At 40.5% G+C, this 16085-nt stretch overlaps 1 protein-coding gene across 2 annotated transcripts in view; it reads right to left on the reverse strand.

Annotated features, from left to right (window-relative positions):
• The window catches only part of LOC137307222 (5'-AMP-activated protein kinase subunit gamma-1), a 50587-nt gene extending 35841 nt beyond the window's left edge, over window positions 1-14746 (reverse strand). For both annotated transcript variants that reach the window (XM_067976635.1, XM_067976634.1), the window contains exon 1: window positions 14566-14746. Coding sequence is in view for 1 of the 2 variants with exons in the window: in XM_067976634.1 (XP_067832735.1) it covers window positions 14566-14574 (9 nt within the window). In the remaining variant the exon portion in view is untranslated. The remainder of the gene's footprint in view (window positions 1-14565) is intronic.
• Window positions 14747-16085: the final 1339 nt, after the last annotated feature.

Raw genomic sequence — 16085 nt, forward strand, 5'->3', positions numbered from 1 at the left:
AACTGGCATAATGTATTTCTATCACTCTCAACAAATCCACATAGCTGGTTTGGGATAGTAGGATGTGCCAGTCTAAGGTTGGAAGTTAAGGTGTGTTGTTGAGGTAGTGTTACCCTAGATCTAACCCTGTGCTATACCTGACCTGGAAACCCTTCAGCTAGACCGTGTGTGCAAGAGTATTATATTCCATTCTCAAGAATGGTCATGACTCACCTAAGATTACAATGTTCAACAAATGTGAAGAAAAAAAGATGGCAGCACAGCCACTGTTTCTGATGCAATCCCCTTGGTGTCAGTACACAAAAGCTTTAAATGAATCTCAAATTCACACCAGTTATATCCAGTCTCAGATGGACAGAACTGCTATTACCATAAGATTTCAGCAGCCTCAGTCATCCATTAATGTGAATGGTACGCAGCAATTTAATACATATTTCAAAGCTGCACAACCTCATCCTTTTTATTCATTTCCATTCAATTAATCAGCTTATGAACAATAAAAATGGATTTACTTTGCAAGATAACATTTATTTACAGCATTGATTGATTGCAAGCAAGTCTAATCATACATCAAGCTGAGCACACAAGGAAGGTGAAAATGTGTCCCTGTGTTTAAGGATGGCCAGGAGAATGGGGTCCAGGATCCAATGTACAGCCACTACAGCCCTGAACTCCTCCACGGTACAGTTTTACAGCAGTGTTTAATGGTATCAGAGAACACCAAGTGAAGTCATGTCCCATCTGTGCAGAATGACCAGTTCTCTACTCTCTGTCTTCCTCTACCATTGCTCTGAATCAGTTACTAAAAAGGTACACATGAGCAGTTCAGGGATGATATTTGCTCCCTTTGTTGGGAGGAGACAGGCCATCACTCATCTCATCTCTCCTCAGCAAATGTGTCTAAGCTCAGGAACTCAGTAAAAGAGAAAATTAAACCTGCACCCATCATTACTGGGGCATTACAGCGTTGATGTTCTTAACATACTGCACCAAAATTTATGAGCTGATAGCTTGCCCATAAAATTCGAGAACATTGTTTTGAGTTATTGTATTACAATCGATTTTGCACAGACAAAAAGGGACCATCTCACTCATTTGGAGGGTAGCAAAATTTTTTTTTTAAATGTGCTTTGTTTTATAATGATATATATTATTGATAGGATTTACTTGCATTTGCAATTATGGTGGATTACCGGCATTATTATTGCTGTCTGGGAGGAGCAAAGTCCAGGGCCTGGGGTGTATCTGCTTGGTCTGGGAGCTGGGCAGCTGAAAATAGTACAGAGCTAGAAGCCAGGAGGTCATGAGGTTGAGAATGTGGCCAGAAGGCAGTACGATTGCTGGTGAAGCAAATTAAGTTGGGAGTTGGTGCGTATAATGTTTTTACTTCTGGTGACTTTAAATTAAACAGAAATCTCAGCAGAGTGGCTATTTTTCAGTGCAAGTACTCATTCAGTTCCGAACAATATCCATTATAGCTGCTATCCAGAATTTTCCCAAAAGGTCCCCTCAATGCAGGACTCATGTTAGTAGGTTAAACATTCCTCGCCAGTAGACCAAACACTTTTTACTAGTAGGCTAAACATTTCCTGCTAGTTCACTTTACTGGAACGAAGCCTCAGTTTATTTATTACATTTTATTTTAGTAGACATTTCAGAAATAAAGTCGGGCTGTGCAAACTGCTGACTTTATTTATCACAGCAGCAGACAGGCATAAAGCCAGTTTGCCAGGCATAAATATGTCAGCCTCCTGACTGTCACAAGCTGCAAATAGGTGGAACATGCCCAGAGCCTGGGAAATATCAACAGGAAAGCCACTGCAAGCAATGGAAACCTACTAGAACGTGCTCCCCAGGAGAGGGAGATAGGGCAGGCTAGTACAGAGGAAAATTGTTACAGGGCTAAGGTTACAATTAAGTTTAATTATTTTGTTAAGTTTTTTTTTTAAATGAGTTTTATTATTTTACGAATTTAACTTTAAACGTATCAGTCAGTGGTTTGAAACACAACATGGCCACCAAATGTTGTTGGAGCAAATTTTTTAAAGATATTTGATCGGTTGGTTTTGTGGTATTTATAAGTTTGTGAATGGTATTTTTGGCTGGAAAAACAAGCGATGCAATTGCTCGGTTTTGTGATTACTTGCAGATAATTGGTTGCTTTTGCGACTTGACGAGTGAATGAAATTGTTTTTGATTGGCTCAAATAACTAACTGTAAAACACTCACCATTGTCCTGTGGACATGACACCTTTGAGGTGCCACTTTACTGACGTGCACTGGATCAAACTTTTAATTATGTAAATAGAGGAGCTACATTTACCACCACTGATCTTGGGCACTAAAGTATTGTTTCCTTTTTGCCACGAAAAGTAAATGTAGTGAAATCTTGCATAAATGTGTGGTGTCCTTTCAAAAGCAAGAAATGCTGGCATTCTGCGTGTACTTTTAGTCAAGCTGTTCCTGCCACTATACCTGCCCTTCTCTGTGCCTGTCCCAAAGCTATAGTGCAGAAGCATATACAAGCATTAGAAAAGATTGTTTTTAATACACTTTACAATTAACTTTTCACTATAATCCAAGAGGTTTCATCTTTTATAATGCTTGGAAATCCTATCCTGAAAACACACTTGACAATACTCAGGGCATCAGAAATTACAATAAGTTACGGCTCTCCCACATGCTGGAAGGAGATCCTATCTTATCCTACACTTCCTTACAATCCAAGTTTTCTCACCCAAGAGATGGCAATCCCCCCCCCCCCCCCCCCCGCCTCCCATAAGTTATGCAATTTTCTTCCAACATCAGGGGCTGCCCTTAAGGTCTCAGCAATTCTTGATCCGGATATCCTTAACTGATTTAGTTCATAAGGGCAAACAGGCTTGCGATGGAATCAAAGAGCTCATCTGGTCTTTACAAGGTGTGGGGGAGTGAACTGAATATGGACAACTCAGGTAAGGAATGGCAGGCCACGTGTCAAGCAATTCCAATCATATTTAAGAGAGGCAACTGAAGATTGAACCTATCACACACCAGTTCGCCTGCACCACTGGCTACCTGAGATAATGGATGAACACTGGAGAGGATGCAGTCAGGTCAGCACACACTTGCACATTCTATGGTGCTGCCCCTTGAATTGGAGATAGTGAAATACACCAGAAGAAATCATAGAATCATAGAAGTTACAACATGGAAACAGGCCCTTCGGCCCAACATGTCCATGTCGCCCAGTTTATACCACTAAGCTCGTCCCAATTGCCTGCACTTGGCCCATATCCCTCTATACCCATCTTACCCATGTAACTGTCCAAATGCTTTTTAAAAGACAAAATTGTACCCGCCTCTACTACTGCCTCTGGCAGCTCGTTCCAGACACTCACCACCCTTTGAGTGAAAAAATTGCCCCTCTGGACCCTTTTGTATCTCTCCCCTCTCACCTTAAATTTATGCCCCCTCGTTATGGACTCCCCTACCTTTGGGAAAAGATTTTGACTATCGACCTTATCTATGCCCCTCATTATTTTATAGACTTCTATAAGATCTCCCCTTAACCTCCTACTCTCCAGGGAAAAAAGTCCCAGTCTGTCTAACCTCTCCCTGTAAGTCAAACCATCAAGTCCCGGTAGCATCCTAGTAAATCTTTTCTGCACTCTTTCTAGTTTAATAATATCCTTTCTATAATAGGGTGACCAGAACTGTACACAGTACTCCAAGTGTGGCCTCACCAATGCCCTGTACAACTTCAACAAGACATCCCAACTCCTGCATTCAATGTTCTGACCAATGAAACCAAGCATGCTGAATGCCTTCTTCACCACCCTATCCACCTGTGACTCCACTTTCAAGGAGCTATGAATCTGTACTCCCAGATCTCTGTTCTATAACTCTCCCCAACGCCCTACCATTAACGGAGTAGGTCCTGGACCGATTCGATCTACCAAAATGCATCACCTCACATTTATCTAAATTAAACTCCATCTGCCATTCATCGGCCCACTGGCCCAATTTATCAAGATCCCGTTGCAATCCTAGATAACCTTCTTCACTGTCCACAATGCCACCAATCTTGGTGTCATCTGCAAACTTACTAACCATGCCTCCTAAATTCTCATCCAAATCATTAATATAAATAACAAATAACAGCGGACCCAGCACCGATCCCTGAGGCACACCGCTGGACACAGGCATCCAGTTTGAAAAACAACCCTCTACAACCACCCTCTGTCTTCTGTCGTCAAGCCAATTTTGTATCCAATTGGCTACCTCACCTTGGATCCCATTTACAGGTATTACAATTAATTCAAATGTACTCCATTGTATTTGGGTCTAAGAGTGCAAGTCCCCATGGATTCGTATGGGAAGCACCTCATTGATCATCTTGTTATACCATGCTACCAAACGTTGTTGCCTCCACACACTGTCTGGGTCAATCGGCTCTTGGAAACAGCCCTAGTCAGGAGGGACTACGAACTCTACAAGGGAACATGGACTCAAGCTCAATGGAGGTGAACAGACAGTTTAGAGTTTACACACAGGGTGCTGAATATATGGAACAGACTGCACAGAGATGCAGTGGAGGTGGGCCTGTACATTTCCACGTTCTCTCTGAGCTTATCTCAGCTGAAATTTGAGAAAAGGTTAACTTTCTGTTGCTAGTGAGTACATGGCTTCCCTAGTGGTCACTGGCCCAGAGACTTCCTGGAGCCTTCTGATCAAGAAGCCACACAAGATCAGATACACTTTTAAGTGGCCAACTCTAAATTTTAAGCTAAACATCAAACAAAATGGTAGCTGAAGCAAGAGCTGTAAACCAGTCTAACTTCCTCAGTTCAGTTACAGGAGATTCACTGAACCCTCAACAGGAGCCAAGTCTTTTTTTTTAATGTTGCAGCTGTTCCTACAGAGTCAGTGCAATGGTATAATATCAGATGAGGTAGAAGCAGCTTCATTTATTGAAGACAGTTACTGTTTCTACAGAGCGAGATTTATTTAGAACAAAATCTATTGGGATTTGGTCACTTAACTACCACTGAGAATAGAAACGATTGTCCCTGAACAGATTCTGGCTGAGAGGAATAACATAGCCAGGAGTGTGAGGAGGCCATTTTGTATTGAACCTCAGTCTCCACACTTACTTCCTAATGTAAGACGGAGACAGTTGCCACCCTCTGCTTAAAGGCAACACTTCTCTCCCACTTTCACACCAAAGATTGGAACTTTCTATGCAGATCAATCAGGCACATAAAAGGCAGACAGCAACCCCTGCCTTTCATGTTGGAGTGCCTTACACTGCAATAAAATCCAACTGTTAACTGCACATATACCACAGTCAAGATGAATCTGTGCTATGAAATCAATGTCTGAATTTTTAATGCATCATATCTATACATATATGGATTAGGTATATAGATCTAACTCACAGGCTCATGATTTTTCTAAGTTACCAAAACAAAAAGTAGAAAAACAAACTGGAGTCAGTCAACAAATCTGATCAAGGGTATGAAGAAACATGGAACAATTAAACTATATACAGTATCGGATCTTACAACAGTGCTGTCCAGAGAACATTTAAAAAACTTTCCTGAATAAACCTTATAAGGGCTGCCGTGGATGTCATGTTTCACCCGGTTTGGTACTGGATGGGACTGGTGTGGCACGCCACTATTGCATTGCTGAACCCTATGTCAGAGAGGACAAGACATTAACTCATAAGTAAGTATAGAGAATGCCACTGTCAGACTTCTTTGAGAAAGATTACATGGAGTCTCAAACGCCAGACGACTACATGGTATCAGTAGTGTGACAGTCTGACGATAAAAAGTAAATCATTGAGAGGCAAGTTGCGGCAATGCCAGCTGGGTTAAATCACGCTTATGGTGGTATATGGCAGTGTCAACCTCACTACTGCAAGGATCTGTCATGTAAATATACAAGAGACCTGCAGAATCAATTGTGATTTAGTAGAATATGCAATTGAATTTTTAGAAAAAAAAATCCAAGTCTGGCAACTCAGAGGAAACAAAAAGAACAGTATTGAAACCCACAGATGCACTGCAACGAGCTACACAAAGGGCCATACTTGGTTACAACTACTGTGACGAGATAACTTTGAACAGCAGATATATATGCATACAAGGAGTTACACCCCAGCTCCACTTCCTCCAATTTGTGGGATCACTGCTAAAATGAAGCGCTTGGTACAGTGGAGTAATGTGCAATGACATTAGACTGGGGTCCTTATTATTGCAATAGCTCCAGCCGGATCATATCAGCCAGCAGTTTGTCGAAATCAGAGAATCAGAAGGAAAAGATCGACATTCCTATCTATCCATATTAGATAGCATTTATATAGTGCCGTTTACATCTTCAGGATATCCCAAAGATATGTCAGTCAATGGATTACTTTTGAAATGCAGTCGCTGTCGTTATGTTGGCAAACGTGGCAGCCAATTTGCGCACAGCAAGGTCCCACAAACAGCAAATGAACGAATGACCAGCTAACCTGTTTTGGTGGCGGGGGTTGAAGGACGAATGCTGGCCAGGACACCATTTTTTTTTGAACGTAAAAAAAAAATCCAACGGCCTCATTCATTTCATCGAACAGACTCTGTTTAAATACCTCACTCGAAAGACATCACGTCAGACAGTGCAGCACTGGAGTGTCAGCCTAGATTATGGGGCTCAAAGTCTCTGGAGTGGGACTTGAACCCACAAATTTCTGCCCGAGAGGCGAGAGTGCTACCAACTAAGCCAAGCTGATACTTAAAAACATCAGTAAATGTCCCGGAATTACTAGTTTACAAACTAGATATGGGCAAGCGATGGGGTGAATCCTAACAATGTCCCAAACACCCCAATCAAACCATCAACTTCAGAGATTTACCTTCAGCTACAGATTGTCTCAGTTGACATGGTATTTTGAATGCCCATTTAATATTAATCCTTATAATTTTTAAGTGAAGAATGGATTTTATTGCCATATTAAAATAAACCTCACAACAAAGTATAATTAGGGTTTTTTTTTGGAGCAGTGGGGGGGGTGGGGAAGAAAGAGAAGAGGAAGGAAGGAAAACCAGAAATGCTAGAGATGCACAGAATGCCAGTCAGCATCTGAAGGATAAAATTTAACGTTTCAGGTTAGCCCCCGATTTCTGAGCAACAAATAAACCAAACAGAATGCTGAACCTAAATTTAATCGGAGGCCATCATGCTGAAGCTGTAGAGTGCTCTGGTCAGACCACACCTTGAATAAGTGTTCAGCTTGCATCACTGAGGCAGAAGGGAAACACCAAAGCCTTGGAAGTGGTGCAGAGGGGCCAGGAGGTTTAGTGTCAAGAGTGACTGGGTTACAAGGAAAGCTTAGAAAAACTTGGGTCTCCAACCATGAAAGGAGGTGAATGAGAGGGATCCTTATAGAAGTACATAAAAGATACTCAGTGGAATACAAAAGGTTAATCCTGAGCTCTGTTTCAAGTTAAACAATGACCAGAGGACAAGAGAAAACAGGCACAAACTGGGAAAAGGCAAGTTCAGGACTAATGTCAGGAAGCACTTTGTCAGAGTAATCAATGGAATGGGCTCTGGGTAGGGTAATAGAGGCAAAAACTCTGGAGTCTGTCTAAAGGCCATTAGATACTGTGTTGGGGGGGCTGTAGGTTTTGATTCAAGGATGTTTTAGATGGGCTGAATGTCCTTCCTCATCTGTACTTATCTATGTGATTAAAAGGACAGCCAGTGACCACACCAGTTCTGATGAATGATCCCAGCTGCCATGTTAACTTATCTTTCCAGTGCTAACCAACCTGATGTCCATTTTCAGCACTTTGTGTTTGTCAGATTTCTACTGGTTTTTTTTCCTTCTTGACCTCCCTTTTTGGAAATATTAAACTTTGAAAATAAAAACATCAGCTCTCGTTGGAACATACAGACAGACACATTCTCAAACACAGCGTTGTAAAAATGCCACAAAATAGTTCAGATGAGATCAAAGGATTCATTCAATGGCTAAAGTTAGTCACAAGTGTAACTCCACGAGTACAAGCACAAGATACTTTACACTGTGCAAGACCAGTAGTAGCACCGCTGGTTCCCCATTCACGGGTCTGGTGCAGCTGGCTTTAACACGAATGTAAATCTTCCAGCTTCACTCAACCCGGCTGCCAGGAAGACCCAGTTAAAAGAAAAGACAGAAAGAAAGAATTTGCATTTATATAGCACCTTTTATGACCTCAAGATGTTCCAAAGCACTTTACAGTCAATGAAGTACTTTTTGAAGCGTAGTCACTGTTTTAATGTAGGAAACGCAGCAGCCAAATTACACACAGCAAGGTCGTCATGGTTTTAGTGATGTTGATTGAGGGATAAATATTGGCCAGGACACCAGGAAGAATTCCCCTGCCCTTCGAATAGTGCCATGGGATCTTTTACGCCCACCTGAGAGAACAGACAGGGCCTTGGTTTAACGTCTCATCCGAAAGACGGCACTGGAGCGTCAGACTGGTTTATGTGCTCAAGTCCTTGGAGTGGGACTTGAATCCATGCCCTTCCGACTCAGAGGCGAAAGTGCTACCAACTGAGCCACTAAAAAGATGAGATACCCTAGCGGATCTATCTTCAGGTGGCAGCCGGCTGGCCGAGACCCGTACACTGGGAACTGACATCGCTGGTACAGATCTCACACAGTATAAAAGCATCTTTGAAGAGTATCCCAATGCCATTCACAGCCAGGCCACACAAGTGAATCATAGTTTGCAATTACAAACAGACATACTGACCAGAACTACATGGTGCAACCTGTAATTGTCTCAGTGTTGAACCACACATTAACTGCTCTTGGGCTGTACAATACACCGGAGAAATCTTTCTCCCTCCTCCCACTATGAATAATTACATTGAATTGATGGCGCTGTAATTTACATCACCAATTGCAGTTCAGTAGTATTTAGTATTTATTTAAACTTTGTATTCATTTTTAACACAAGGCGTACCATAAAACAATTTAGCTTTGAACAGTTTATTCTTACAACAGGATGATATGACGCAGTTGAATTACCCAATAGAAATCAACATACCAGAACACAGAATAACCATCTGAACAGCAGCACAATGTGTCTTCGAAGCGAGCAGGGAAACCAATGGTGTTTAGTTCTTTGAGAAAAACAAAAGCACTTCCTCCAGCACCAGTTAACCATTTCTCCTCTGCAAGTAATCCTGTTTCCTTCAAGTATTAAAGTTCATTAGGGCTGGTGTAGCACAAAGCCACTGTGTTAATGAGCACTGCAGATTAGGACTGGAAGATAGCGAATGCAGTCCTAATATTGAAAAAGGCCTCAGGGGATTATAGGGCAGTCAGTCTGACATTCAGAGTCAGGGAAATGTTCAACAGTATATTAGACGTTATCAACGTTCATTGAAAGCATAAGTGTTCACAATTGGGGGCTGCGAGGTCATCAGATTTATATTTGTCTGTGAGTCAGTGTCTCAGGAATTCTGCATTTATATGTTTCAGGGATTTGCTGGCTCACTAATGTTATACGTGTTGCTGTACAGTACTAAAAACACTTTCTACAACAACTTTTACTTTGGGCAGCTTCGGAAGATAGGATGGGGCCGCCCTAGGACCGTTTCGATATTAGCAGGGGATTCCTGAACGAATAGTCAGCATGGTTTTATAAGCAACAGGCTATACCTCATGAACCTACTGGATTTCTTTGAGGGGGTAAATAAATTAGCATGCAAGTACAATCCAATGGTTACAATCTACTTGGGTTTTCAGAAGTCAGTTGATACAAAAAATGTTTGGTCTGTGAAGTTCATAGAAAGGATTGAAACTCATGAAATTAATGGCAAAATAGCCAGCTGTACTGAAAACTAGCAACAGAAAGTGGTGAGGAGTGGAAGAGGCTCTGTTGGTGGTGGTGGGGTGGGTGGAAAGAGAGAAGCAGATATTGGTGGAGTTCCACAAGGATCTACTCTGGGTGTCCTGCCATTTATAGAAGATACTAGGACTGTGTGTATTATAAATTCTGGAAATGACTACAAATTAAGTTGGCCAGATGGCAGTGCAAGGGAAACTGATGCCATTTAAAAGGATTTTAATGTGAATATCAATATAAAATAATGCACACCAGAACCAAAAATATGAAACACAGATGATAAACGGCTGTCCATTTATAAAGGTGGAAAAGGATTTGCATGCGATTATCGACCTCCACCGAGAGCACTCACAGTGTGAAGCTATTGTCACAATGCTGATCAAGTGCTGGGATGCATCTCAAGGGCATCTGAATATTAGTCAAAACAGGTTTGTTTAACCCTGTGAAACTCACTAAACGGCATAATAAAACACAAATCAAAATACTGCAGATAGCGGAAATCTGAAATAAAAACAGAAAATGCTGGAAACACTCAGCAGGTCAGGCAGCATCTGAAGAGAAAAACAGAGTTAACATTTCAGATCGATGACCTTGCATTAGAATTGTCTTTCTCTCTCCACAAATTCGCCCTGACCTGCTGAGTGTTTGCAGCATTTTCTGTTTTTAGGTCACTAAATTACATGCAGTTTGAAGCAGTTTACCCATAAAAGGACACAAATACACTGGACAGAGTTCAGAGAAGAACGATCAGGACAATTCTAGCATGCGGGGTTTCAATCGTACCGCGTGTTTAGCATTCGAGGACAATCTTTTGCTCAGCACAGATGCCAAACAAACAGCATAAAGCGGTCAATTTTGTTTAAATACAAAGTTTGGCTTTAGTAAGGAGACCACATGGAAGAGGTGGCCGTGCACTTCTTGCACTGCACACTGGCCGCTGTATAATTATACCTTTGCGGTTTGCTGTACTGCCAATCAATTTCTAATTAATAGCTGATCTTTCCTGTCAGTTCTTTTTAATCATAAAAAATTCTGACAGGACACCTGTAATCAGCACTCTGTGGGCATTTAAATATGTCCGCACAGAGTTCAGTCTCCCCCACTCACCAGTAACTCAAGAATGGAACATGACCACAGTTCCCCCCTCACACTGCTGCAATGTTCGAGTAATATAGTATTTTAGAAATTTTCCTTTATGAGCATTTTTTGGACAGGGAGGAGGGGGTCGAAAGAGAAACTGCACATCTCTTTTTGGAAGTTTTATTCACGATTATTCACCACCCGCAGGAGATTAAGTTAGTTATGGACACTGCAGCATCGAAAGGGATGTGTGAGATGGATCAAATGGTCTTTTTTGTGCTCTATATATTTTGTTATAAAGTTGACAGGATAAAAGTGAAGGGAAAAGATCTGAATAACTACTGTTAATCCTAAATTGTGATTGCAGGGATTGCTTGCAATAATAAGAACTTTAGAAAAGGAACACAGATGCAGTCACATAATTCTTCCAAGTTGTAACCACACATCCTCTCTAAATGACCCAATGCTTATTATAGTCAATTATATCCCAACATACCAATTCAATATACAAAATTAGTACAAGCACAGTTAAGTTCACGTGCTTCATGGTTTGACACTAACTATTTGTTTTGGAACTATGCGCAGTAAAATTGGGGAATGACTCAGTTAAAACACAACACTATCACACTAATCCATAGAATCATATCGTCCCCTTCAATGCAAAGTACCGCAGCTGATACGTAAATATTTACATAAGTCATTAGTCAGTGGTGGCTCAATCAAATTTCTAAAAGGAACTGTGAAGAACAGTTGGATTCACAGTGTTGCTACATTACTGCAGCAGAAGCAACACTCCACAAATGTACACTGCTGGGAAGAGATGTACTAACATTAGCTTCTCATGAATAACTAATGAATGGGCTTGGAGCAGAGGGGACCTATGGAACAGGTGCAACCTGTCAAATAAATAGATTAAAGCAACCAGGTTTTTGTGCTGCTGCATTCCCAAGAATTTGGTGTCAACCTTTTTTTAAAAAAAAAGATTGTTCAGACAAATGAATTTTAATCAGGAGATAGTTGAATTATTTAGAACTACTCTCAAGATTTCATACCAGCCTCGTGGGAAGAGCTGAACCAATTTCTTTACGGCTGTCATTAAATTGTATGAAACAGGAATCCTTCCATATTTTATTCTATTAAATTCTTGCAAATTAATATTTACAATTCCATGAGTTTTATTCTTTACACTCAATTATTTTAACATTTCATGGCAAAACAGTTTTGCTATTTCTGGCACTTGACTCCAAATTAAAAGTCATCAGTATCCTATAAGAATTGGGGTATTGTCTGACTTTTAATATTTTAATCACTATTTGTACAAGGACAGATACTTCGATTATATGCACTGATCTCCGATGGCACTGCTCACAGGTAGTCTGCAGCACAGCTGTGATGTTCTGCTACTAAGATGGAACTGTGTTTAACCTGCTTTGTCCTCTCAAATAATTATTATTAGGTAAAAAAATTAGATAATTATAGGTGCTCTTAAAGTCCTGAGGTCAATTGTGGGTGATTTTAAGTTTCTGGCTCATTGTCTTAAGAACCTAGCAAGAAAAGGCTGTCTTTTTTTTTAAAAAAGTTTTATATCTGCAATGCAGGGTAACATTGAAATGTGATTGTGGGGGAGTCCAAAACTAGGGGCCATAAATATAAGATAGTCATTAATAAATCCAAGAAAGAATTCAGGAGAAAATTCTTTACTCAGAGTGGTGAGAATGTGGAATCCGCTAACACGTGGACTGGTTGAGGCGAATGGCATAGATGCATTTAAGTGGAAGCTGGATAAGCACGAGGGAGAAAGGAATAGAAGCATATACTAATAGGATGAGATGAAGTAGAGTGGGAGGAGGCTCGGGGGAGCATTATTTAAGGGCAAAAAGATCCAGTTGTTAAGTAAATAGGGCCTCAAATCAATTATAGTTTAATTGTTTGAAGGAACTGTGCAAATTGGAAAATGTTTGTAAAGTTTCAGGCAGGTCTGAAGCACCCAACATTTTCAGATTACATTTCATTACAGATGTAAAACAATGTTGGGAGAGCAGTATCTGTATACACTCGATATACTGTTCTTAATATATGAAAAATACACATATATATGGTATAACCACATGCATTTCTAGTCTGTCACGTTTCCAGCATTACACCTCTCAAATTTCATACCCACAAAAGAAATCAGGATTAAACATTTCAGTCTGCAAATAGCAAACAGGAATGAAAACCACCAATTAAGTTAAAAAAAAACTAATTAAAAGAAAATACAAATCAGCAACTGCAACCAATGGAAGAAAATGGCAATGAAATAAAGGTTTGTAACAAAGGCATAAAAATACAAAATTTAAAAGAAAATGAAACTTATTTTGCACTAACATTTTCTGTGTATAAAAGGTATCCAAGGATGTTTTCCGTTCGAGGTCTTTGCCTCTCCGAGAAGCCCAGGTTTGAGTTTCCTATTCTTCCATCACTGGCAGCTAAAGATACAATTATAACTCTCAGCAAGTACCTGGGCCATCATCCAGCAGTGAGTATGTGCACCAAATAAAACTCCTGGCATGCAATGTTTCATGGGCTTCTTAAACAGAAAACAGGTCATTCACAGAGCATGCTAAGACTTGCTGTTTATATGTCTGCCCCTCAGAATTACTGAATGAAAGCCCCCAAGGTAACCATTTTTTTAAGGTAAAGCATAAACTCTGCTTTTGAGGTAACATTCCTGGGCAAAAATAATGTGTTACTATATTCAAAAGGATGTTTACAGTTACACTGTGGCAAAGAAGCATTAAACAATGCCAAATTTCCTAGTGGAATCTTTGTATGTTGTAATGTATTCTAAATAGTTACAATAGTTGCTTTCATTTATTTAGACTGAACTTGAAAGCAACAATTGATCATATACCCAGATTAATAATTATTCAGTAGTGGGTAAGGATAACACTCATTTTCCAGGAACACTTACTTCACTATCTCTCTGGGAGGTCTTTTCCAAACGTAAACGAGAGCTGTGCAGCATCCACCTTGTAACAGCCTAACCTCTAATAAGCAACGCAATGGGAGGTTAATAGCTTTTTTCTTATTATGGAGCAGGAAATGGCCATTTAGCCCATCAAATCCACCCCTTCCACAGACCACACACCTATTATTAATTCGACTCCACGCCCTTAACCGCCTACCGGAAAATCCTGCCAAGTTTTACCTTTCCCTCGAAGGTAAATCGTGCCAAACTGTCGAATAGCCAAGCTTAGACCTTGTATTATTCATCCTTGGCTGGTTACCTTCCTTAGTACAACGTTTCCCAGTAGTATTCGATTTATCGCTATCTACACCTATCTTCATAATCCTTAATCCCCTTCCTAACAAGATATTCTCCCAGCTTTTTTATAAACCAAAAGCACAATTAGTCTCGAAACAGTAGGTCTGTCACACATACAACCATATATTTAACATAATTAATTATATCTAAAATTAAGAGTGCAATTAGTCATAAAACGATTGTATGATTTATATCATGCTCATATGTGAAACTTGTGATGTTTAAAATATTTATGTTCCAGAACAAGGTCGCGCCCACTCTCCACAGGGACAGCTTTAGCCGTTCGGACCCCATCAAACTTACCGACTCCATTCCTACGTCTCCACTGATCGCTTTCCCGACTACCCTGCGTCTCCTAACGATTTGAATCGCTGCTCTCTTCCTTTATTTTATTGTTTTTCATTAACTCTTTTCTGGACTTTCAGCCCCTGTATCCCATCCAAATACCAATGCTTCCGGTCCGCGCCCGCTAAACAACAAGCCTATGTAGAAGATGAGAAAAGATGGCTTCAGCTTAAAGCGTTGGTGCGCCTATATCTGGCAGCGCCACCTGCAGACTCGAACATCCAGGCCCAGCAGACAGCTATGGTCTTGTTAAGAGTTGCACTGGCCCATATTCACTGCAAAAAATACTGCCCATGGAATCTATTTTCTAAAAGCCTGATTTTTCTTTTAAAAAAAATCTTTGCTATCCTGCTGACTTAGTAGTTAAATGCACCATCCAATGTGGTAACAAACCATACAGGTTAGAAGATCCCAGGTTTTATCTTTGGCCAGTGCTGGTTTAGCTGATCTCAGGTGGGGCAGCAGTTGGGGCACGACAAATGACCTCAGTTTCCCAACTGACAGATGAGGGGAACTTGGCTTCTCAGATGAGGGAGCAATCGCCAATGTTCTTTCCTAGTCTCCTCTCTCCTGCAAAGCTTCTTTGTTTCCTGCTTATCATCTACCTCTCCCTCGACAGCGTACTCGACCCGACTGGATGTAAACTCAGTCCTAATCCCCTCTACAGTTAAATAGACTGTTAGCACTCGTGCCTTAGACTCACACATGAAGTATAACCATTTGGGTCGATGCTGGTACTCATGGAACTGTACTGCAATAATAACTACCTTCAGGAAAAGAGGGGAGGGGAGAAAAGCACTCTGGTGGAAGTTGACTACAAGCCTCATGACAGTAATGATGCAGTAGTGGGATACATAAATACAAAGATCAGAGAAGCATTCAGTAACAGCAAAGTGGTTATAATGGGAGATTTTAATTTTCACAGATTGGGAGAAGCAGAACAGCACAAGTCGTAAAGGCAATGAATTTCTAGAGTGTATTAAGGACAATTTCCTGGAACAATATATTTTAGAACTGACAAGGGAACAGACCATACTAGATTTAGTGATGAGTAACAAGCCAGAACTAGTTAACAATCTGATCTTGCAAACAGTAACCATAATATGATGGAATTTGACGTTAAGTTTGATGGAGAAGGGAGAGTCACAAACGAAGGTTTTAAACTTCAGTAAGGCTGACTTTGAAAGAATGAGACATAAACTGACCACAGTAAATTCAGCTGAATTGTTAACAGGTAAACCTACAGACAAACAGTCGGAGCTATTCAAAGAAGTATTGGTACAATACAAGACCAGTATATATCCCTAAAAGGCAAAAGCTCCACTTGTGTAGTTAGGCAACCGTGGTCAACAAATGAGATAAGATACAGTAAAAAGCTAAAAGATGATTCTTACACAAATGCAAAGAAAAGTAGAAATTTAGCAGACTGGGAGAGCTATTAAATAAAAAAGCAAAGGGATACAAAGAAAGTATTAAGA

This window comes from Heptranchias perlo, chromosome X, assembly GCF_035084215.1.
Source record: "Heptranchias perlo isolate sHepPer1 chromosome X, sHepPer1.hap1, whole genome shotgun sequence".
Classification (NCBI taxonomy): domain Eukaryota; kingdom Metazoa; phylum Chordata; class Chondrichthyes; order Hexanchiformes; family Hexanchidae; genus Heptranchias; species Heptranchias perlo.